Below are 26,184 nucleotides of genomic sequence, written 5' to 3' on the forward strand. Positions count from 1 at the left end.
GAGTTAGGCTCTTGTGTTGCACACTGTCGCTAGCCGGCGGCAGCCAGTTCCCAATCAACCGGTCGGCCAATGGCAAGTTCAGGTGTAGGTTTAACGGAATCTTCGGCAAGCAATCAGTGCCGCATCAGCCTTGCTACAGCCTTGACGGGACCAGCCTAGACCACAGCCATCTCTGCCACTGCCACTGAGACCGAGACTGAGACTAAAGACTGAGACTGTGGCAAGAACTGAGCCCGGGCACGTTGTAATCAAGTGCGCACGTACTAGTCGGCAATGCCAGATATATATATATATATATATATATATGTGTGTGTGTGTGTGTGTGTGCGCATTGCAATTCGGGTCGAATGGGACGGAACGGGACGGCATTGAGGCTTATCCGGTGCAGGCAGGGCTTATCGTCTTCAGCGTCATCCACGTCGCTTTATCAGGCGGCAAACAGCAGAATGTGAATCAAGCAATCAGTTTGCTGAATTACCCATTTCGGGCGAGAAGGAACATATGTACATATGTATATGAAATGCAAATAAAGATTTAACAAAAATCGAATGAAAATTCGAGGGGAGTAAAAACAAAACAAACGCAGCTTTGTATCTGACCTAACTTGTCCTTCAAGAATATAATATTCAATTTTTATATATTGAGGAATGTATCGAAAAGATATTTTATGTTATGTCTTCAAAAATTCAGATAGATATTCGCAATCTTTTAGAAAGCATAGAGATAATAGATAAAACGACATTCATTTTTTTTAGACTATTAAAATTTTAAATCGAATTGCGAAGCAGATTTCACTGTTATCAGAGCAGAATAATGGAGATAATGCACAGTGAATTCGTAGTTAAGCAGTGTAAATAATAAGTTGGCATAGCAATTGCAAAAATGAACAGAACTGCTCCAGTCGGCAGTGCCCGGCTGGGCGATACCCTAGGCCTTTTCCTTTCCTTTTATGATTATAAGCACGCATACACACACACGCTGTGGCGGTGCTTCTTCTTGCCTTAGCTCTACACGGATGGTGAGAAACTCATCTTTTATAAAAATCGGTGCTTATTATCCGATCTTTACAGAGCATATATAAAGACATCTTAACAAGTAACAAAGCTAAACTAGACGCTTACAAAAATTAAATTTATTAATATCAGCTGAATTTTGACAAAGACCTTTGAAAATATCTTTTGTGCAACCGCTTTCCGCCAATTTACCACTGTTGCGGGTGGAATTTGCCAAATCCCTGGAACACAAATTCCTTATGTAGATCTTTGATTTTTGTTTGTTTGTTTTCTTTTAAATTTTTTGTGGTTTATTTCCAGATCTTGTATCCTGTTACTCTATGTGAGCAACTTTTATCAGAGTGACGTAATTACTTAGCTTAACGTAAATTGTAAATTTAGAATTAGTTTAACAAATTATACGTATATTTACAGAGACATGTTTAGGGGTATTTATTGCAGTTTGTGACCTACATATATATATCGATCGACTAGGTCAGTTGGGTAGGTCCTCTTCATCTTTGGGGCTTTATTGGGTAGTTCGCCGCTTGCCTGTTGACTACGTCGCCCACCATTGGTACCCTGAGGTCCTTTGCGATGTCGCGTGTGCGAATAAACCATTCGGCAACTTAAAACTTCGTCCAAAAAATCTTTGAATAGCATTCTCCGCCGAGGAAGCTTGGATACTGCGGGAAGTGTGAAACACTTCGTAAATGATTTTTCGTATAGATCTTTGGGAATTGATTTATTTGACCTCCATTTCCACCAAGAAGGAATGGAATTTTCGAAAAGGGTGAAACACCCCTCGAATGAACTTGAACAAAGATCTTTAAAAATGATTTTGAGAACGATCGGATGGTAAACCATAAAGTTTCGCTAATTAGCCACTGTTGTGGGTGAAATTTCCCGAAAACCCGTTTTAACGGGCCCTCTTAATCAAATAAGGTAACTAATGTGAAAATTTCAGCTTCCCAGCTCTTACGGTCAGTCAGTTAGTCAGTCAGTCAGGACAAACAGTTTTATAGATAGAGATAATATTATATAATTTTTATAGTTTCCTATTAAATCACATCGACAACTTCTGCTTGAATTCCAAAGGGGAAACAAAAACAGGAACACCAGCTGCAGAGCTATTACATTAATAATCATTTAAGCAGAAGCAGTTCACTTGCAAACGTCTGAAAAGGTAAACAAAAGAAAATCGAAAAAATGTCCATCATCGTGTCCACCACGGCGCCGAGAAAAATGAAATCAATATGGCAAATAAGAATATGCAATAAGATGTTCTATACGTACGACTTTTCTCAAGTGCACTTCGTTCAATGAAAACTTAAAAAATGAAATGAAATATTAAGCGAAAAAAAAAACTATGTTTGTTCTTGCGAAACAGGTCTTCAATCAATGTTTACATAAGTCTTTGAAACGAGTTTAAAGCTGTTCGGATGGAAACCAAAAAAAAAAAAAAAAAAAGAATGAATGCATTCAACAGTTTTTCCTGCTATATTTTGTCCTTGCGGATGGATTTTCCAGATTTGCTGAGATACATATACATTTTTTCCCATGCTAGCTTTTACGATTTGGACTGCGAATTTATTACCAATCAGCCAGTCGGTCATAAGGTCAGGCATACAGTTAAGCAGTCATTTAGTCAATCTATTCATTAGTCAGCCAGTCAGTTAGTCAGTATATCAATCAGTCGTACAGTTATACAGTCATTTAGTCAGTCAATTCGTTAATCAGTTACTCAGTCAGCCAGTCAATGAGTCAATCAATCATTCATTCAAGTATATAGTCAGTCAGTCAGTCAATCATTCATCCAGTCAGTCAGTCAGTAGAGGCATTCGGGCATTCTATCAGTAAATCAATCTTTCATACTGTTGTACAGTCTGTAATCAGTCATGCATTTATACATTTATTTACTTAGTCTATCCGTCAGTTAGCCATCCAGTTAGTCAGTCAGTAATTTATTCTTACTGTTATACGGTCAGTCTATCCGTTAGTCAGTCAATAAATCAATTATTCATACAGTTACACAGTAAGTAAGTCAATCAGTCCGTCAATCAGTCTGTCCGTCAGTCAATTAGTTACACAGTCAATCAGTCCGTCAATCAGTCCATCAGTCAGTTAGTCTGCAGTCTATTCGTCACTCAGTAAGTTTGCCCTCAAGGCCGTCATTTATTAAGTCGGTCAATCAGTCAGTCAGTTAGTTGGTCATGTCGCCTGTTCGTCACTCTGCTAGTTGGTTATGTAGTCTGTCATACAGTTATACATTCAGTCAGTTAGTCCTTCCGTCAGTCAGCCTTTATGGCTTACAGTTAGTCAGAGTGTCATTCAGTCCGTCAGTCAAAAGTTACTTGAAAACTGTGTTTAAGGCTCCTTCTTAGACCGAGTATATTCAGATGTTCGTTGAAATATAGTATTAACGAAGACCCACGCAATTTGTATGCTTATTGATGGTCGCAACATGTTGCAAGGCGGCATGTTGCGCTGCCGCTTGTTGCTGCCGCATGTGGTGAGTTTGGCGCAAACGAAACGCAGGCGTCGGCACACTGGCCCCTTTGGCTCGGCCAGTTGCCAACGACTCGTTCAACGTAACGGTAAACAGGCAGAGCGAAGCGCGCCAGCAAACGACGACGTTGGCGCCTGACGTCGGCGTCGTGGGCGTCGTTGTCGTCGTATACATCCCCGAGACGCTAACCGTGACCATAAACGTTGCCACAGAACGTTATCGCAAGGACACCCTGACAGCAGAGTGCGCGCGCGCGACTCTACGCAAATTTTTTGTAGTTTTTTGTTCAGTGTTGTTAAACGGCAGCAGAAGTGAAGCGACAGAGCGGAACTAAAACCTGTTCAATATCGTTAATTTTGTTCAGTGCTGTTTAACAGAGGCAGAAGTTGAACAACAAACGGAACCACAACTATTCCAATATCGTTCTAATTGTTCAGTGTTGTCTAAAAGACATTTAAGTGAAAAAATACCACTTAGTTCAATATCGATTTTATTGTTGGCACTGCAGACTGATCGTCTGATCCGGCACCACCAAATGTACAGTGCCAGCGCTGAAGATGCCGCCAGTGCGGCGGCCACCTACAAGGCGCTGCTCGACTATTACGCCAACGCACGCAGCGCTGCCAGTCACATTGTCTCGCTTACGCTGGCGCCGCTCAACGAATCGCTGTCCCTGGGATTGGCCGAGGCCGGTAATGGGAATGCCAGCGGCAATGCGAATAGCAGCGCCAGCTATGAGGATGATGCACTTTCCGCCGAAAATATCTTTTTGATCACCGAGAGCGTGGCCACCGAATCGAGCCGCGGTGCTGCTGCAGCTGCAAATGGTGTTGCCGTTGGCAGCGGCCGCAGCAGCAGCAGCAGTGCTCCCACTGAGATGCCTGCTTGGCTCATACCCAGCTATAGCCTGATCCTGCTGTGCGCTGTGGTTGGCAATCTTTTGGTCATTTCAACGCTGATGCAGAACCGTCGCATGCGCACAATTACCAATCTCTTTCTGCTCAACTTGGCCATTTCGGACATGCTGCTGGGCGTGCTCTGCATGCCCGTTACCCTTGTTGGGACTCTATTGCGCAATTTCATCTTTGGCGAGTTTCTCTGCAAGCTCATACAGTTCGCACAGGGTAAGTCTTGAGCGCCGCCCCAATTATTCCAATTCCCTGATTATATCGTCAACAATGAGTACATTACGCGCTGTCAGGCGTGTGAGGGCATGGCCGTGTGGGACTGAGCGTGTGCAAAAATGTATCGCATCAGCTCTAAGGAAGGCTAACCAACTTAAAGTCCTCTGAGAATATCTCATATACGTGCCAGATTTTTAAAATGCGTGTTCAACCAGTGTTAAACAGTGACTATAGTGTTGTAATGACTTCAGTGTTGTTAAATTAAGATCAAGCAAGTTGGCGCTTCTCAGCTTTCAAAATACTGTAAATAGTGGGATGCCACATTATCACATTATCTGGCAGCAAGTTCTATGCAAGCTAAAGAATATGTTAAGACTCAGTCTGTGACTAGTCTGTGACAGATAATAAACTGTAAAACTTCAGAATGCATAGACAGATAAGCTTAATCATTCTCTCGAAATATTTTAACATATATGTTATTACAAAAATAATCAACCCAAGAGTGCGAAAGCCTACAAGCTTAATATAGTCATCCACTTTTTTCCTTTTGAATTCACTTGTTTCCATTCAATTTATATCGGCATTTAAAAGGGTATTTTCCAGTCATACATTCCTCAATATCTTACTCACGTACTTTTATCGCTAGCTGCGTTTTTGCGAAAGATGGTAAGCTGTGCACAAAAAGGAAGAAATTTGTTCAATTTTATAAATTTGTTGCAGTGTTGTAAAATGCTATCCAACTGTCAGTGGCAACATTTGAAGGGCAGCTGCCAAATTTATCGCACAAAGTACTTTTGCATATAATATTTTGATAGTTGCACACAAAGACACGTCCAAACCAAATTTAATATATTCCCTACGCGCCCTTAGCAAATGTCCTGCCGTCACTCCTCAAGTCCTCATCATTTATTAATGGCCAGCTGCTCAATATGTATATACAGACATGCATATGCATATGTATGTTGAGGAAGGAGCTTTCATTATAAGAAATTTTTCCATGAAAACTTAAATTCAATAAGCAGTTATCAAAGTAAGCTGCAGTCGAATGCTGTCGACTGTGCAATACTCTGTTTTGTCTGGACACTTTGGGATTTGAGGTCGGCTGTTATGTTTCATTGACCTACATAATATTGACATAGCCTGAAGACATATATGGGTACAGTAAAAAACCTCTTGGACGGACATCGAAGGTGGGGTAACTTTTGTCCGTTCAGATAAAAGTACGGACAAGAGAGGGACAATACACAGATATTGTCAGTCCAATAGAAGTGTAAGTGGAAAGAGTTCTCACTGATAAGCCAATATACCCTCTTTAAAGCAGAGTATAAAAATCGCATAAATTCAACTGTCAACAGTTTTGGCTTCGCATACGAAATGAGCAAAGTTTTATATACAGTATGCAAAAAAAGGAACGTTTACCAACAGAAAGTTTTAAGAGATACGTTCATATCAGATATATAATTAACATACAATCGTTACACTAAAAGTTGCAACATTTCCGTCGATTACATCCATTTGGCGATGAAATAAGTAGTTGAACGAAATAAAACTTTTCAGACTGTGGCTGTGAAGAGAGAAATAAAAAAGATAATTTAAAAGGAGAAATTAAAAATTCAATTATGAGATTGTTCAATCATGCCAGCGCACAATTACCGACATGAGCGCTAAAAAGCAAGCTTAACAAAAGGGCTCAAATCTCTGGAGAGTAAATAAACACGTTAATCAATAGGGGGGAATGAAATATGCACAAAATTTTGACAATGGTTTTTAAAGGACCAAGTTGCCAGGGATACGGCAGGTAAACATGGAAGAATAAAAAATAAATAATAAAATAAATAATAGCAAAAAATACACACACATATGTACGTACTTTATGATCCGTCAAGTGCTCGAGTTTTGACAGGCTCTCATCGAATCACAAGATTAAAATGTGTTTACAGAAGAAATTTATTCAATGATTTGTATTGATTATTTATTTTTGGATTATGCCAAGTGCTGCGAGTCAAAAAAAAAAAAAAACGAAAATTAAAAAGAAAAAGAGAAAGTAGAAGAAAGCTAGGTAACGACTGTTTATGTTAAACAGGACTTAGCAATGTTTTCGTTTTAAATTGCGTTTTAATTTATTTAATATCTTGCTTTGACATCAAATTCACAAGGCTGTTGTAACTTGAGGCTCAGTTAGAGCTGGGACCCGGTGTGTGTGTGTGTGTGTTTCCCTAGATAAACTAAGTAGTACAAGCAAACATCCCATAAGCTGACACTAGACTAAATAGATCATTTTACTTGACTGGCGGGGCACGTAATTTTATAATTATAGCCCTCCGTTGTCCATGCTGCCCGGGCGGAGTTGATGTCCTGATCTGGGGGCGAGTTGCCGCTGGCTGTTATTTGTCACATTCGCGAGTTCTATTCAAATTACAAAAAAAAAAAATTAAATAACAATTTATATACACAGACAGAAATAACAAGGCTTCACAGTTTGTTAGCGCATCTGTTCGCATTTATTTGGCATTTCTGAGCTTTTCATTTTCTAATGCTCGGCATTTAAATTGCGCGCAAAAATGTGCTAAGAATTCTGCGGATTCCCTTTCGGTTTCCATACTCTAGAAATGTCGCGAATGTATGGGATAGATGGCAGTTGAATGTCGTTCGCAGTACCCAAACACCTATGGAGCTTATCTAAAATATATGTTTCACACCATAAATCCTCCTCATGTCTTCCCACACATTTGCAATCCAATCCAATTCAATCTAGTTTAATCTAATTATAAGAGCTTCTTTCTCCCTTTCACTACATCCTGGTTCTAAATACAGGGCATCTTGCGCCTGGACTATGCTTAATGGAGCATATTTTTTTCTCTTCCGTTTTTCGTTTTTGATTTATTTTTTTTTTTTGACTCTCTCGCGTTGGCGGCTGGCCGTCACAGCCCGCCCACCCACTCGATTCGCGATTTTACTTCTTATTTCCGATGCTCTTTTGTCATGCAAATGACATGCAAAGTGGGGGCGAGGGCGGCACCCGGATAACATGTAGCACAATCATATTGGAAGAAACGAAAGCGAAAACAAAAACAAAGACTCAAACAATGATAAATTGAATACATGAGGGAAAGATTAGTAGCGTTAAACCGGCGATAGAATACACTTTCAATTTCAATTGACTCAAGATCTTTAATTTCCAACAATTGTTCCTGCATAATATGCCCATCCGATATTGATAACCTTCACTCAGCTCGCTTGCTCTTTAGCTATATGATATTTAAAAGAAAAACTGTTTTCCGTATATACTTATACTGGTTCGTGATGGTAGCTTTTAAAATAATCGACTAGTTGGCATTCTGACTCGCCTGTTGATGCTGCTCGTGAATATATATGTATATGCCTTAATGGAACGAATGCCGTCTTCATAGATATGCGTTACACATTTCGTGACAGAATTTGAATACCCTAAAGAACATTAAAAAATAAGACGCTTTGCGTTGCCAGATATGGCCAGTGCTCCGTTCCACGTGCCCCGTTCTCAATATGAAGATCCTGTACACTTGCCCTGCTTCCTGTACAAATGCGTGCTGTATTCTGTATTCCGCTTGCAAGACGCCATAATTTGGCCCAAGATTAAATCTGGACGCGTATTTTTTGCATTGTTACTTGACGTGCGGCCCTCTCAGAATTGTAATCATTTTCGCTGCCACTTGCCACTCATTAACATGTTGGGCATATAATGCCAATTATTTCTCAAATAGAAGGTCGCCAAAGCCAGCATTATGTAATATATATATATATATTTAGCACCTTCTTATATGTCGGTCTTTTCGCTATGCAAGATACATATATGAGGACATCAAATTGATAGATATTCTTCATGCTGAATAAAGTCTTAAACGTATTTTTTCTACATTATTTTATCTCTTTAACTTTAGTTTCATTTGCAAATAGTTCTTCAATATTTACATTTCCATAGCATACTTTTTTGGTATATATTTAGTTAGCTGGCTCGAGGTCCGAGGCCTAGAAAATAGTCTTATTTAATAATGTCTTCTCTTTTTTATCGAGGGTAACTCACAGTCGTGTATGCCCGACCGGCCGCAGGCTCATTGTTCTGCGTGTTGTTTTTGTTTTTATTTTTTTTTTTTGCTATGGGCTTACATAAGTTTCTAAATAAAATTTGCCGTCGGCCTTGGGTAGCCCCAGCAGACGCGAATTTTTGTCCTATGTTAGTGTGTGTGTGTGTGTGTGTGTGTGTGTTGTAAGTGTATGCCTGCTAATGCGCCTACAACATAATCATAAACATAAGCAACAATAAGCAGCGAGCGACGACCTAATTCCGCCTAATTGTCTGGCCAGCGCGCGGGCCCCAGCCATCCCCTTGAACCCCATTTCCCGACCGGCGGCCAATCCAAATTTCATTTCCATTTCCAGTGTCGCATCTGCCAGTCGCGCCGTTTGGTTGACAAAAGTGTGACGCCAAATTACTTTGCTCCCACGCAACATTAGAAGCTGAGGTGAGAAGCGGAGAGGAGGAGGGCAGCAAATGGAAAGTCCTGCGGCAAATATCTTTTTAATAGAATCCGACCGGGGGCAGCTGTTGTTTAGGCTCTGACAAGTGTTTGATTTGAAATTATTTGATGGCTATTTCGTGCTGTAGACACATGCCCATAAGTCGACATGCTTATCCTCTAAATATATCACCGACCCACGCCTGGCTTAAGTCGCAACCACAAGTTAAGGACAGCCCCAGCAGCAGGATAAGAATGTCACGAAACACTTAATTCCAATAAAGCACGAATAGGGTATGCTCAAGCAGAGAGCGCTCACTGAAAGGTACCCCCGAAAATCAAGTTTTTAAGAAAAAACCCGCCTACCAAATTTTCCCTATTTCTTTCATAGAGAATAGCTTGCTTAAGCTGAACATGTATATAGCTAAGATGTTAGTCTAATAGGGCATATTGCCGCCTGCAAGTGTGGAAATCGGTGGAAAACTTTTAAATGCAACTTTGGGTTTTTTAATTTTCCTTTCGAACTTTAAGACTCAGCTCGACAGGAAAAATTAATGACTTCCTTGCCAACGTGGCTACGCTAGCAAAACGAGAGGAAAACAAATTTTGCATTTAATGAGGAAATACTTTGCGCTCTAAAAGCCGAACAAGCATGTTAGTTAATATACTTTATAATGTCATAGATGGCTCCTTTGGTCTGCGCAAGGGCAGGCACAACTTTTTACTAAAAAAAAAAAAAAGTAGGAAGTATTCACATAAAAAGTTATGTTAAAATGGTAAAAGGAACGAGTTGTCTATAAGTTTTCCGCATGAGTGGTAAGTATATACTTATGTGTATATATGCAAGCATATATAAGTATATATGCTTATGGACACATTTGAGTCCTTGTATGGCAGTTGTTGGTTTCAGTTGTCTGGCATCAAACTGTAGTTCGTGCCGGCAAAAGTCAATAAAACGATTCACATGCAAAGATAATCATAAAAAATGATTTTAATGTGCCCCACAATTCTATATTAACATACAAATTCAGAAGCATTCAGCTACTTTATCGCACACATTCACACACACGCACCCGCTCCAGATCTTATATATTGCCATATAGTGTCTGAATATTTGTAATTTCGGCTAATTGAAGGCATCGTTCGGAGTTAAGCCCAAACATAGCTAGAAAATTATCGTAACTGTATTTTAGTGGGCCATCATCATAATTGGCTAACACTATTTGCCAGCCTAGGGCTGGTCGTTAAATACCAAAACCCTACCAATACACTTAACTCGGATCCCTTAAAACTTACAAGCTGTCTGTAAAGTATGAAGTTAAGAATACCAGGGCTGCAAAGTTGCTATTTCTCAGTGGTTTGGTTCAAGGTGTGAGCCAACAAACTGCCTTTGTATGCGGCTCGAGCAACTGGTTCGAACAGGAATTTCGTAATTGGTTTAAGACCTGGTTTGGCATTGCAAATTTCCTTTCACAAAATTTATGCCAAATATAGTCACTTACCTAAATTGTGGTTCATTAATGGCTATTAATTTATTGGCACGGATACGGTTTGTTATATGGTTCGATTATGGTTCAATTGGGGTTTTGGTTCCGTTTTTTTTTTTTACAACTGATTCGTTTTGAAGGTTCGGTTTAACCCTCTAAATACTTAAGCACAATTATTTTCCTTAACCAATTTATAAAAGTCTGTAAGACAAAAGGAAATATATGTATAACAGGATACATTTGGGCATTTGATAGCATAATCGTTGATTGGCCGCAAATGTGATATTTCGTGCTTTCGCAGCCTGTTTCGCGGCTCGGCCCCGGTTGAGCTCGGGCCAGCTTTTATATGATTTCCATTGCTGGGCCAGCAAATGGCCCACATTTAATTATTGTTATTGTGTGTGCTGGGGCACTTAAGTGCATGTTACCTTTAAGTAAGCCACATTCACCGACTGTCATAATCACGGCTTTAGCTTTGTCAGGCATTTGCACAGGTTTTGTCGGCCGCACCGCAAGGCGGCTTAGTCGAGTGTAAAGGAGCAGTTTTGGGATATACTGTTGGGTAAAAGGGCGAGCGGGGTTTTAGAAACAGTCCTGGCCCCCAGCTGAAAACTCATTAGGCAAATTGTGCAGCCTGCCAAGAAGCTTCTCGCCCACTTTTGCTGGAACAAAGCGAACGACAATAAAAACAAGAACAATTGTCAAGCGACAAAACAAGTCCCAAACAGAGTGCAGTTACGATTCTGTCCAGCTTTGGTTACGAACCAAAATTTCGTACAAGCTGAGGTCCTTGTATAGCTTAATCCATGCTGCCAGCCTGGTCGCACATTTCATGCATATGTCCACTTTTCCACGCACATGTTCCCATTTGTGGGTGTGCGTGTGTCCGTCATGTTAACAACACATTTTGCATTTTATATGAACATTGGCATTAAAAGTTTTGTTTAACACATGCTTTGCCCATGCAGCAAATTTCACTTGAAAAACACCAACATAACCATCCTAGCTGTGCCAACTAAAGCAAAATCTTGAATATAAATTGTTCCACTGTGCGACAAAGCAGAAATAAAACGAAATATATAAAGGCATTTACCAAGACTGCAAGCCAAGCATAAAGCTTTGCCGGTTCTATTTACGGCTCGAACAAGTTTATTGCCCTAGATTCGTGAATGTCATTTAATTAAGTCAAGGTTTTACCTTAATAACCCATTAAAAAAGCAAGGACAAACTTTATTTAAGTTTAGAGAGTTTCTCAACACTAAGGCGCAGATTAGTAGCTTATTGGCAAATTAATATTTAGTTTAGAAAAAAATACTAAAATAAACTTTATTTAATTGTGAAAGGTTTTTCAACACTAAACCGTTAATAGTTTATTGGCAGCAAATTTTATTAATTTAATTTAAAAGGTTTAGTTTAGCTTAAAAGCTTAAGAAACAACTACTAAAAAACTGTATTTCATTTTAAAGAGTTTTGCAACACTAAGTCGCTAATAGTTTATGGAAAAGATCATATTTGTTTTAGAAAAAAAAAATAAAATTTAATTTAATTTTAGAGAGTTTTTCAACACTAAGCTTTAAATTGTTTTCACTATTTATCATTTAGTTTAGCAAAAAATACTTTAAAAACTTTGTATAATGTTACAGCGTTTTCCAACACTAAGACGTTAAGACGTTTATTGGCCAATTTATATTTAGTTTAATTGAAGAACTTTTTTTTTTATATTAATTATTATATTAAGGGATTAGCATTAAGTCTGGAAAGAAACCCCATATATGGGCGCTCTGCAGCCTTACTAAGTATAAGATTGTTGTTTTTTTTATGTTTCAGTTAATAAAATTGTTATTTTTTATGATAATTTTCTTAATTATTTTTCGTAAAATTATACAACGGAGCTTAAATCATAATTTAAGCCTATTTAAACTTAAAATAACTATATCTGGCTTATTTTAAGTCCGATCCTGAAAAAATCTCCTCGCGAAGATATGTCGTTTTGAAGCGACATAGTTCCGCGGGGAGATATGTCGTTTTGAAGCGACATATCTCCGCGAGGAAATTTGTCGTTTAAAAACAAAATTTTCTCGCGGAGATATGTCGTTTCAAAACGACATATCTCCCCGCGGAGCTATGTCGCTTCAAAACGACATAGCTCCGCGCGTTTTGAAACGACATAGCTCCGCGGGGAGATATGTCGTTTTGAAACGACATTTCTCCGCGAGGAAATGTGGGATATGTCGTTTTGAAGCGACATAGCTCCGCGCGGAGATATGTCGTTTTGAAGCGACATAGCTCCGCGGGGAGATATGTCGTTTTGAAGCGACATAGCTCCGCGGGGAGATATGTCGTTTTGAAACGACATATCTCCGCGAGGAAATATTTATTTACTTCTTTAGTTCCGTTTAGTCAGGGGCTAAGCATTGCATTAGCCTTATTGCCTTGGCTAATGAATCTTTGGAGCTCTGTTGGCCAGACTTTTATTACAAATCTCAATTCGCTTGACGCTGTTGCTATTGCGATTCGTTTGAAAGAATATTCTTAATGAATGCACATTAGTTGCATTCATTGTATGTGTGTGTGTGTATGTGTTTGTATATGTGTGTGTTGAAATGCGTGATTCCTTCCTCCGCGAGGAAATGTCGTTTTGAAGCGACATAGCTCCGCGGGGAGATATGTCGTTTTGAAACGACATATATCATGTCGTTTTTAAACGACATATCTCCGCGAGGAAATGTCGTTTTGAAACGACATATCTCCGCGGGGAAATGTCGTTTTGAAGCGACATAGCTCCGCGGGGAGATATGTCGTTTTGAAACGACTTATCTCCGCGAGGAAATATTTATTTACTTCTTTAGTTCCGTTTAGTCAGGGGCTAAGCATTGCATTTGCCTTATTGTCTTGGCTAATGAATCTTTGGGGCTCAATTCGCTTGACGAAAGCTGTTGCTATTGCGATTCGTTTGAAAGAATATTCTTAATGAATGCACATTAGTTGCATTCATTGTATGTGTGTGTGTGTATGTGTTTGTATATGTGTGTGTTGAAATGTGTGATTCCTTAAAGTATGCAGCACTACGCAAAGTTTAATTAAATAACGCTTGAATAACTGCAGGCCTCTCGATAGACATAAGTTTGGTCTAGAAAACAGCTTAGCTAAACCAAAGTTTTGATACACCCGAATCCACTACTCCCCTCCCCGCCGCCACCCTTCCCGCACAGGCTTACGTAGCCACTTTAAAATACTTATTTAATTTGATAAAAAGGTGTTTTGAAACGACAGATATGTCGTTTTGAAGCGACATAGCTCCGCGGGGAGATATGTCGTTTTGAAGCGACATAGCTCCGCGGGGAAATGTCGTTTTGAAGCGACATAGCTCGACGGGAAGATATGTTGTTTTGAAACGACATAGCTCCGCGAAGAAATTTTGTTTTGAAACGACATATCTCCGCGGGGAGATATGTCGTTTTGAAGCGACATAGCTCCGCGGGGAGATATGTCGTTTTGAAACGACATATCTCCGCAAGGAAATGTCGTTTTGAAACGACATATCTCCGCGAGGAAATGTGGGATATGTCGTTTTGAAGCGACATAGCTCCGCGGGGAGATATGTCGTTTTGAAGCGACATAGCTCCGCGGGGAAATGTCGTTTTGAAGCGACATAGCTCCGCGGGGAGATATGTCGTTTTGAAACGACATATCTCCGCGAGGAAATGTCGTTTTGAAGCGACATATCTCCGCGAGGAAATGTCGTTTTGAAGCGACATAGCTCCGCGGGGAGATATGTCGTTTTGAAACGACATAGCTCCGCGATGAAATTTTGTTTTGAAACGACATATCTCCGCGGGGAAATGTCGTTTTGAAACGACATATCTCCGCGAGGAAATGTGGGATATGTCGTTTTGAAGCGACATAGCTCCGCGTGGAGATATGTCGTTTTGAAGCGACATAGCTCCGCGGGGAGATATGTCGTTTTGAAACGACATATCTCCGCGAGGAAATGTCGTTTTGAAACGACATATCTCCGCGAGGAAATGTGGGATATGTCGTTTTGAAACGACATATCTCCGCGAGGAAATGTGGGATATGTCGTTTTGAAGCGACATAGCTCCGCGTGGAGATATGTCGTTTTGAAGCGACATAGCTCCGCGGGGAGATATGTCGTTTTGAAACGACATATCTCCGCGAGGAAATGTCGTTTTGAAACGACATATCTCCGCGAGGAAATGTCGTTTTGAAACGACATATCTCCGCGAGGAAATGTGGGATATGTCGTTTTGAAGCGACATAGCTCCGCGGGGAGATATGTCGTTTTGAATCGATATAGCTCCGCGGGGAGATATGTCGTTTTGAAACGACATAGCTCCGCGATGAAATTTTGTTTTGAAACGACATATCTCCGCGGGGAAATGTCGTTTTGAAACGACATATCTCCGCGAGGAAATTTTGTTTTGAAGCGACATGTCTCCGCGAGGAAATGTCGTTTTGAAACGACATATCTCCGCGAGGAAATGTGGGATATGTCGTTTTGAAGCGACATAGCTCCGCGGGGAGATATGTCGTTTTGAAGCGATATAGCTCCACGGGGAGATATGTCGTTTTGAAGCGACATAGCTCCGCGGGGAAATGTCGTTTTGAAGCGACATAGCTCCGCGGGGAGATAGCTCCGCGAGGAAATGTCGTTTTGAAACGACATAGCTCCGCGGGGAGATATGTCGTTTTGAAACGACATATCTCCGCGAGGAAATGTGGGATATGTCGTTTTGAAGCGACATAGCTCCGCGGGGAGATATGTCGTTTTGAAACGACATATCTCCGCGAGGAAATGTCGTTTTGAAACGACATAGCTCCGCGGGGAGATATGTCGTTTTGAAACGACATATCTCCGCGAGGAAATGTCGTTTTGAAGCGACATAGCTCCGCGGGGAGATATGTCGTTTTGAAGCGACATAGCTCCGCGCGGAGATATGTCGTTTTGAAGCGACAAGGCTCCGCGGGGAGATATGTCGTTTTGAAACGACATATCTCCGCGAGGAAATTTCGTTTTGAAACGACATATCTCCGCGAGGAAATGTCGTTTTGAAGCGACATAGCTCCGCGGGGAAATGTCGTTTTGAAACAGCATATCTCCGCGAGGAAATTTCGTTTTGAAACGACATATCTCCGCGAGGAAATTTTGTTTTGAAACGACATATCTCCGCGGGGAAATGTCGTTTTGAAACGACATATCTCCGCGAGGAAATTTTGTTTTGAAACGACATATCTCCGCGGGGAAATGTCGTTTTGAAACGACATAGCTCCGCGGGGAGATATGTCGTTTTGAAGCGACATAGCTCCGCGGGGAGCTATGTCGCTTCAAAACAAAATTTCCTCGCGGAGCTATGTCGTTTCAAAACGACATTTCCCCGCGGAGATATGTCGTTTCAAAACAATATTTCCTCGCGGAGCTATGTCGTTTTGAAACGACGCTTCAAAACGACATATCTCCACGCGGAGATATGTCGCTTCAAAACGACATATCCCACATTTCCTCGCGGAGATATGTCGTTTCAAAACAAAATTTCCTCGCGGAGATATGTCGTTTCAAAACGAAATTTCCTCGCGGAGATATGTCGTTCCAAAACGACATTTCCCCGCGGAGCTATGTCGCTTCAAAACGACATTTCCTCGCGGAGATATGTCGTTTCAAAACGAAATTTCCTCGCGGAGATATGTCGTTTCAAAACGACATATCTCCCCGCGGAGCCTTGTCGCTTCAAAACGACATATCTCCGCGCGGAGCTATGTCGCTTTAAAACGACATATCTCCCCGCGGAGCTATGTCGCTTCAAAACGACATTTCCTCGCGGAGATATGTCGTTTCAAAACGACATATCTCCCCGCGGAGCTATGTCGTTTCAAAACGACATTTCCTCGCGGAGATATGTCGTTTCAAAACGACATATCTCCCCGCGGAGCTATGTCGCTTCAAAACGACATATCCCACATTTCCTCGCGGAGATATGTCGTTTCAAAACGACATATCTCCCCGCGGAGCTATGTCGTTTCAAAACGACATTTCCTCGCGGAGCTATCTCCCCGCGGAGCTATGTCGCTTCAAAACGACATTTCCCCGCGGAGCTATGTGGCTTCAAAACGACATATCTCCCCGTGGAGCTATGTCGCTTCAAAACAAAATTTCCTCGCGGAGATATGTCGTTTCAAAACGACATTTCCCCGCGGAGATATGTCGTTTCAAAACAAAATTTCATCGCGGAGCTATGTCGTTTCAAAACGACATATCTCCCCGCGGAGCTATATCGCTTCAAAACGACATATCTCCCCGCGGAGCTATGTCGCTTCAAAACGACATATCCCACATTTCCTCGCGGAGATATGTCGTTTCAAAACGACATTTCCTCGCGGAGATATGTCGTTTCAAAACGACATTTCCTCGCGGAGATATGTCGTTTCAAAACGACATTTCCTCGCGGAGATATGTCGTTTCAAAACGACATATCTCCCCGCGGAGCTATGTCGCTTCAAAACGACATATCTCCACGCGGAGCTATGTCGCTTCAAAACGACATATCCCACATTTCCTCGCGGAGATATGTCGTTTCAAAACGACATATCCCACATTTCCTCGCGGAGATATGTCGTTTCAAAACGACATTTCCTCGCGGAGATATGTCGTTTCAAAACGACATATCTCCCCGCGGAGCTATGTCGCTTCAAAACGACATATCTCCACGCGGAGCTATGTCGCTTCAAAACGACATATCCCACATTTCCTCGCGGAGATATGTCGTTTCAAAACGACATTTCCCCGCGGAGATATGTCGTTTCAAAACAAAATTTCATCGCGGAGATATGTCGCTTCAAAACGACATTTCCTCGCGGAGATATGTCGTTTCAAAACGACATATCTCCCCGTGGAGCTATGTCGCTTCAAAACGACATTTCCCCGCGGAGCTATGTCGCTTCAAAACGACATATCTCCCCGTGGAGCTATGTCGCTTCAACACAAAATTTCCTCGCGGAGATATGTCGTTTCAAAACTACATTTCCCCGCGGAGATATGTCGTTTTGAAGCGACATAGCTCCGCGTGGAGATATGTCGTTTTGAAGCGACATAGCTCCGCGGGGAGATATGTCGTTTTGAAGCGACATAGCTCCGCGGGGAGATATGTCGTTTTGAAACGACATATCTCCACAAGGAAATGTCGTTTTGAAACGACATAGCTCCGCGAGGAAATGTCGTTTTGAAACGACATATCTCCGCGAGGAAATGTCGTTTTGAAGCGACATAGCTCCGCGAGGAAATTTTGTTTTGAAACGACATATCTCCGCGGGGAGATATGTCGTTTTGAAGCGACATAGCTCCGCGGGGAGATATGTCGTTTTGAAACGACATATCTCCGCAAGGAAATGTCGTTTTGAAACGACATATCTCCGCGAGGAAATGTGGGATATGTCGTTTTGAAGCGACATATCTCCGCGTGGAGATATGTCGTTTTGAAGCGTCGTTTCAAAACGACATAGCTCCGCGAGGAAATATTGTTTTGAAACGACATATCTCCGCGGGGAAATGTCGTTTTGAAACGACATAGCTCCGCGGGGAGATATGTCGTTTTGAAACGACATATCTCCGCGAGGAAATGTCGTTTTGAAGCGACATAGCTCCGCGGGGAGATATGTCGTTTTGAAACGACATAGCTCCGCGATGAAATTTTGTTTTGAAACGACATATCTCCGCGGGGAAATGTCGTTTTGAAACGACATATCTCCGCGAAGAAATTTTGTTTTGAAACGACATATCTCCGCGGGGAGATATGTCGTTTTGAAGCGACATAGCTCCGCGGGGAGATATGTCGTTTTGAAACGACATATCTCCGCAAGGAAATGTCGTTTTGAAACGACATAGCTCCGCGAGGAAATGTCGTTTTGGAACGACATAGCTCCGCGGGGAGAAATGTCGTTTTGAAACGACATATCTCCGCGAGGAAATGTGGGATATGTCGTTTTGAAACGACATAGCTCCGCGTGGAGATATGTCGTTTTGAAGCGACATAGCTCCGCGGGGAGATATGTCGTTTTGAAACGACATATCTCCGCGAGGCAATTTCGTTTTGAAACGACATATCTCCGCGAGGAAATGTGGGATATGTCGTTTTGAAACGACATATCTCCGCGAGGAAATGTGGGATATGTCGTTTTGAAGCGACATAGCTCCGCGCGGAGATATGTCGTTTCAAAACAAAATTTCTTCGCGGAGATATGTCGTTTCAAAACGACATTTCCCCGCGGAGATATGTCGTTTCAAAACAAAATTTCATCGCGGAGCTTTGTCGTTTCAAAACGACATATCTCCCCGCGGAGCTATGTCGCTTCAAAACGACATTTCCTCGCGGAGATATGTCGTTTCAAAACGACATATCTCCCCGCGGAGCTATGTCGTTTCAAAACGACATATCTCCCCGCGGAGCCTTGTCGCTTCAAAACGACATATCTCCGCGCGGAGCTATGTCGCTTCAAAACGACATATCTCCCCGCGGAGCTATGTCGCTTCAAAACGACATTTCCTCGCGGAGATATGTCGTTTCAAAACGACATATCTCCCCGCGGAGCTATGTCGTTTCAAAACGACATTTCCTCGCGGAGATATGTCGTTTCAAAACGACATATCTCCCCGCGGAGCTATGTCGTTTCAAAACGACATTTCCTCGCGGAGCTATGTCGTTTCAAAACGACATTTCCTTGCGGAGATATGTCGTTTCAAAACGACATATCTCCCCGCGGAGCTATGTCGCTTCAAAACGACATTTCCTCGCGGAGATATGTCGTTTCAAAACGACATATCTCCCCGCGGAGCTATGTCGTTTCAAAACGACATTTCCTCGCGGAGCTATGTCGTTTCAAAACGACATTTCCTTGCGGAGATATGTCGTTTCAAAACGACATATCTCCCCGCGGAGCTATGTCGCTTCAAAACGACATATCTCCCCGCGGAGATATGTCGCTTCAAAACGACATTTCCTCGCGGAGATATGTCGTTTCAAAACGACATATCTCCCCGTGGAGCTATGTCGCTTCAAAACGACATTTCCCCGCGGAGCTATGTCGCTTCAAAACGACATATCTCCCCGTGGAGCTATGTCGCTTCAAAACAAAATTTCCTCGCGGAGATATGTCGTTTCAAAACTACATTTCCCCGCGGAGATATGTCGTTTTGAAGCGACATAGCTCCGCGTGGAGATATGTCGTTTTGAAGCGACATAGCTCCGCGGGGAGATATGTCGTTTTGAAGCGACATAGCTCCGCGGGGAGATATGTCGTTTTGAAACGACATATCTCCGCAAGGAAATGTCGTTTTGAAACGACATAGCTCCGCGAGGAAATGTCGTTTTGAAACGACATATCTCCGCGAGGAAATGTCGTTTTGAAGCGACATAGCTCCGCGAGGAAATTTTGTTTTGAAACGACATATCTCCGCGGGGAGATATGTCGTTTTGAAGCGACATAGCTCCGCGGGGAGATATGTCGTTTTGAAACGACATATCTCCGCAAGGAAATGTCGTTTTGAAACGACATGTCTCCGCGAGGAAATGTCGTTTTGAAACGACATAGCTCCGCGGGGAGATATGTCGTTTTGAAACGACATAGCTCCGCGAAGAAATTTTGTTTTGAAACGACATATCTCCGCGGGGAGATATGTCGTTTTGAAGCGACATAGCTCCGCGGGGAGATATGTCGTTTTGAAACGACATATCTCCGCAAGGAAATGTCGTTTTGAAACGACATATCTCCGCGAGGAAATGTGGGATATGTCGTTTTGAAGCGACATATCTCCGCGTGGAGATATGTCGTTTTGAAGCGTCGTTTCAAAACGACATAGCTCCGCGAGGAAATATTGTTTTGAAACGACATATCTCCGCGGGGAAATGTCGTTTTGAAACGACATAGCTCCGCGGGGAGATATGTCGTTTTGAAACGACATATCTCCGCGAGGAAATGTCGTTTTGAAGCGACATAGCTCCGCGGGGAGATATGTCGTTTTGAAACGACATAGCTCCGCGATGAAATTTTGTTTTGAAACGACATATCTCCGCGGGGAAATGTCGTTTTGAAACGACATAGCTCCGCGAGGAAATGTCGTTTTGGAACGACATAGCTCCGCGGGGAGATATGTCGTTTTGAAACGACATATCTCCGCGAGGAAATGTGGGATATGTCGTTTTGAAACGACATAGCTCCGCGTGGAGATATGTCGTTTTGAAGCGACATAGCTCCGCGGGGAGATATGTCGTTTTGAAACGACATATCTCCGCGAGGCAATTTCGTTTTGAAACGACATATCTCCGCGAGGAAATGTGGGATATGTCGTTTTGAAACGACATATCTCCGCGAGGAAATGTGGGATATGTCGTTTTGAAGCGACATAGCTCCGCGGGGAGATATGTCGTTTTGAAGCGATATAGCTCCGCGGGGAAATATGTCGTTTTGAAACGACATAGCTCCGCGATGAAATTTTGTTTTGAAACGACATATCTCCGCGGGGAAATGTCGTTTTGAAACGACATATCTCCGCGAGGAAATTTTGTTTTGAAGCGACATAGCTCCACGGGGAGATATGTCGTTTTGAAGCGACATAGCTCCGCGGGGAAATGTCGTTTTGAAGCGACATAGCTCCGCGGGGAGATATGTCGTTTTGAAACGACATATCTCCGCGAGGAAATGTCGTTTTGAAGCGACATATCTCCGCGGGGAGATATGTCGTTTTGAAGCGACATAGCTCCGCGGGGAGATATGTCGTTTTGAAACGACATATCTCCGCAAGGAAATGTCGTTTTGAAACGACATAGCTCCGCGAGGAAATGTCGTTTTGAAACGACATAGCTCCGCGGGGAGATATGTCGTTTTGAAACGACATATCTCCGCGAGGAAATGTCGTTTTGAAGCGACATAGCTCCGCGGGGAGATATGTCGTTTTGAAACGACATAGCTCCGCGATGAAATTTTGTTTTGAAACGACATATCTCCGCGGGGAAATGTCGTTTTGAAACGACATATCTCCGCGAAGAAATTTTGTTTTGAAACGACATATCTCCGCGGGGAGATATGTCGTTTTGAAGCGACATAGCTCCGCGGGGAGATATGTCGTTTTGAAACGACATATCTCCGCAAGGAAATGTCGTTTTGAAACGACATAGCTCCGCGAGGAAATGTCGTTTTGAAACGACAAAGCTCCGCGGGGAGATATGTCGTTTTGAAACGACATATCTCCGCGAGGAAATGTGGAATATGTCGTTTTGAAGCGACATAGCTCCGCGTGGAGATATGTCGTTTTGAAGCGACATAGCTCCGCGGGGAGATATGTCGTTTTGAAACGACATATCTCCGCGAGGAAATGTCGTTTTGAAACGACATATCTCCGCGAGGAAATGTGGGATATGTCGTTTTGAAACGACATATCTCCGCGAGGAAATGTGGGATATGTCGTTTTGAAGCGACATATCTCCGCGTGGAGATATGTCGTTTTGAAGCGTCGTTTCAAAACGACATAGCTCCGCGAGGAAATATTGTTTTGAAAGGACATATCTCCGCGGGGAAATGTCGTTTTGAAACGACATAGCTCCGCGGGGAGATATGTCGTTTTGAAACGACATATCTCCGCGAGGAAATGTCGTTTTGAAGCGACATAGCTCCGCGCGGAGATATGTCGTTTTGAAACGACATAGCTCCGCGATGAAATTTTGTTTTGAAACGACATATCTCCGCGGGGAAATGTCGTTTTGAAACGACATATCTCCGCGAAGAAATTTTGTTTTGAAACGACATATCTCCGCGGGGAGATATGTCGTTTTGAAGCGACATAGCTCCGCGGGGAGATATGTCGTTTTGAAACGACATATCTCCGCAAGGAAATGTCGTTTTGAAACGACATAGCTCCGCGAGGAAATGTCGTTTTGAAACGACATAGCTCCGCGGGGAGATATGTCGTTTTGAAACGACATATCTCCGCGAGGAAATGTGGGATATGTCGTTTTGAAACGACATAGCTCCGCGTGGAGATATGTCGTTTTGAAGCGACATAGCTCCGCGGGGAGATATGTCGTTTTGAAACGACATATCTCCGCGAGGAAATTTCGTTTTGAAACGACATATCTCCGCGAGGAAATGTGGGATATGTCGTTTTGAAACGACATATCTCCGCGAGAAAATGTGGGATATGTCGTTTTGAAGCGACATAGCTCCGCGGGGAGATATGTCGTTTTGAAGCGATATAGCTCCGCGGGGAGATATGTCGTTTTGAAACGACATAGCTCCGCGATGAAATTTTGTTTTGAAACGACATATCTCCGCGGGGAAATGTCGTTTTGAAACGACATATCTCCGCGAGGAAATTTTGTTTTGAAGCGACATAGCTCCACGGGGAGATATGTCGTTTTGAAGCGACATAGCTCCGCGGGGAGATATGTCGTTTTGAAACGACATATCTCCGCGAGGAAATGTCGTTATGAAGCGACATATCTCCGCGGGGAGATATGTCGTTTTGAAGCGACATAGCTCCGCGGGGAGATATGTCGTTTTGAAACGACATATCTCCGCAAGGAAATGTCGTTTTGAAACGACATAGCTCCGCGAGGAAATGTCGTTTTGAAACGACATAGCTCCGCGGGGAGATATGTCGTTTTGAAACGACATATCTCCGCGAGGAAATGTCGTTTTGAAGCGACATAGCTCCGCGGGGAGATATGTCGTTTTGAAACGACATAGCTCCGCGATGAAATTTTGTTTTGAAACGACATATCTCCGCGGGGAAATGTCGTTTTGAAACGACATATCTCCGCGAAGAAATTTTGTTTTGAAACGACATATCTCCGCGGGGAGATATGTCGTTTTGAAGCGACATAGCTCCGCGGGGAGATATGTCGTTTTGAAACGACATATCTCCGCAAGGAAATGTCGTTTTGAAACGACATAGCTCCGCGAGGAAATGTCGTTTTGAAACGACATAGCTCCGCGGGGAGATATGTCGTTTTGAAACGACATATCTCCGCGAGGAAATGTGGGATATGTCGTTTTGAAGCGACATAGCTCCGCGTGGAGATATGTCGTTTTGAAGCGACATAGCTCCGCGGGGAGATATGTCGTTTTGAAACGACATATCTCCGCGAGGAAATGTCGTTTTGAAACGACATATCTCCGCGAGGAAATGTGGGATATGTCGTTTTGAAACGACATATCTCCGCGAGGAAATGTCATTTTGAAACGACATATCTCCGCGAGGAAATGTCGTTTTGAAACGACATATCTCCGCGAGGAAATGTGGGATATGTCGTTTTGAAGCGACATAGCTCCGCGGGGAGATATGTCGTTTTGAAGCGATATAGCTCCGCGGGGAGATATGTCGTTTTGAAACGACATAGCTCCGCGATGAAATTTTGTTTTGAAACGACATATCTCCGCGGGGAAATGTCGTTTTGAAACGACATATCTCCGCGAGGAAATTTTGTTTTGAAGCGACATAGCTCCACGGGGAGATATGTCGTTTTGAAGCGACATAGCTCCGCGGGGAAATGTCGTTTTGAAGCGACATAGCTCCGCGGGGAGATATGTCGTTTTGAAACGACATATCTCCGCAAGGAAATGTCGTTTTGAAGCGACATATCTCCGCGGGGAGATATGTCGTTTTGAAGCGACATAGCTCCGCGGGGAGATATGTCGTTTTGAAACGACATATCTCCGCAAGGAAATGTCGTTTTGAAACGACATAGCTCCGCGAGGAAATGTCGTTTTGAAACGACATAGCTCCGCGGGGAGATATGTCGTTTTGAAACGACATATCTCCGCGAGGAAATGTCGTTTTGAAACGACATAGCTCCGCGGGGAGATATGTCGTTTTGAAACGACATATCTCCGCGAGGAAATGTCGTTTTGAAGCGACATAGCTCCGCGGGGAGATATGTCGTTTTGAAGCGACATAGCTCCACGGGGAGATATGTCGTTTTGAAGCGACATAGCTCCGTGGGAGATATGTCGTTTTGAAGCGACTAGGCTCCGCGGGGAGATATGTCGTTTTGAAACGACATATCTCCGCGAGGAAATATGTCGTTTTGAAACGACATATCTCCGCGAGGAAATTTCGTTTTGAAACGACATATCTCCGCGAGGAAATGTCGTTTTGAAGCGACATAGCTCCGCGGGGAAATGTCGTTTTGAAACGACATATTTCCGCGAGGAAATTTCGTTTTGAAACGACATATCTCCGCGAGGAAATTTTGTTTTGAAACGACATATCTCCGCGGGGAAATGTCGTTTTGAAACGACATAGCTCCGCGGGGAGATATGTCGTTTTGAAGCGACATAGCTCCGCGGGGAGATATGTCGTTTTAAAACGACATATCTCCGCGAGGAAATGTCGTTTTGAAACGACATATTTCCGCGAGGAAATGTCGTTTTGAAGCGACATAGCTCCGCGGGGAGATATGTCGTTTTGAAACGACATAGCTCCGCGATGAAATTTTGTTTTGAAACGACATATCTCCGCGGGGAAATGTCGTTTTGAAACGACATATTTTCGCGAGGAAATGTCGTTTTGAAGCGACATAGCTCCGCGGGGAGATATGTCGTTTTGAAGCGACATAGCTCCGCGGGGAGATATGTCGTTTTGAAACGACATAGCTCCGCGAGGAAATGTCGTTTTGAAACGACATATTTCCGCGAGGAAATGTCGTTTTGAAGCGACATAGCTCCGCGGGGAGATATGTCGTTTTGAAGCGACATTTCCCCGCGGAGATATGTCGTTTCAAAAACAAACGAACGGGGAGATATGTCGCTTTGAAACGACATATCTCCGCGAGGAAATTTCGTTTTGAAACGACATATTTCCGCGAGGAAATGTCGTTTTGAAGCGACATAGCTCCGCGAGGAAATTTTGTTTTGAAACGACATATCTCCGCGGGGAGATATGTCGTTTTGAAGCGACATAGCTCCGCGGGGAGATATGTCGTTTTGAAACGACATATCTCCGCGAGGAAATGTCGTTTTGAAACGACATAGCTCCGCGAGGAAATGTCGTTTTGAAGCGACATAGCTCCGCGGGGAGATATGTCGTTTTGAAGCGACATAGCTCCGCGGGGAGATATGTCGTTTTGAAACGACATAGCTCCGAGAGGAAATATGTCGTTTTGAAGCGACATATTTCCGCGAGGAAATGTCGTTTTGAAACGACATAGCTCCGCGAGGAGATATGTCGTTTTGAAGCGACATAGCTCCGCGGGGAGATATGTCGTTTTGAAACGACATATCTCCGCGAGGAAATTTCGTTTTGAAACGACATATTTCCGCGAGGAAATGTCGTTTTGAAGCGACATAGCTCCGCGAGGAAATATTTATTTACTTCTTTAGTTCCGTTTAGTCAGGGGCTAAGCATTGCATTAGCCTTATTGTCTTGGCTAATGAATCTTTGGGGCTCTGTTGGCCAGACTTTTATTACAAATCTCAATTCGCTTGACGAAAGCTGTTGCTATTGCGATTCGTTTGAAAGAATATTCTTAATGAATGCACATTAGTTGCATTCATTGTATGTGTGTGTGTGTA

At 42.8% G+C, this 26,184-nt stretch overlaps 1 protein-coding gene across 1 annotated transcript in view; it reads left to right on the top strand.

Annotated features, from left to right (window-relative positions):
- Positions 1–3,576: 3,576 nt before the first annotated feature.
- The window catches only part of CCKLR-17D3 (Cholecystokinin-like receptor at 17D3), a 29,360-nt gene continuing 6,752 nt past the window's right edge, over positions 3,577–26,184 (top strand). The window contains exon 1 of the mRNA XM_032440036.2: positions 3,577–4,625. Coding sequence (XP_032295927.1) covers positions 4,037–4,625 — 589 coding nt within the window. The 5' untranslated portion in view covers positions 3,577–4,036. The remainder of the gene's footprint in view (positions 4,626–26,184) is intronic.

Source organism: Drosophila virilis, chromosome X (assembly GCF_030788295.1).
Source record: "Drosophila virilis strain 15010-1051.87 chromosome X, Dvir_AGI_RSII-ME, whole genome shotgun sequence".
Classification (NCBI taxonomy): Eukaryota; Metazoa; Arthropoda; class Insecta; order Diptera; family Drosophilidae; genus Drosophila; species Drosophila virilis.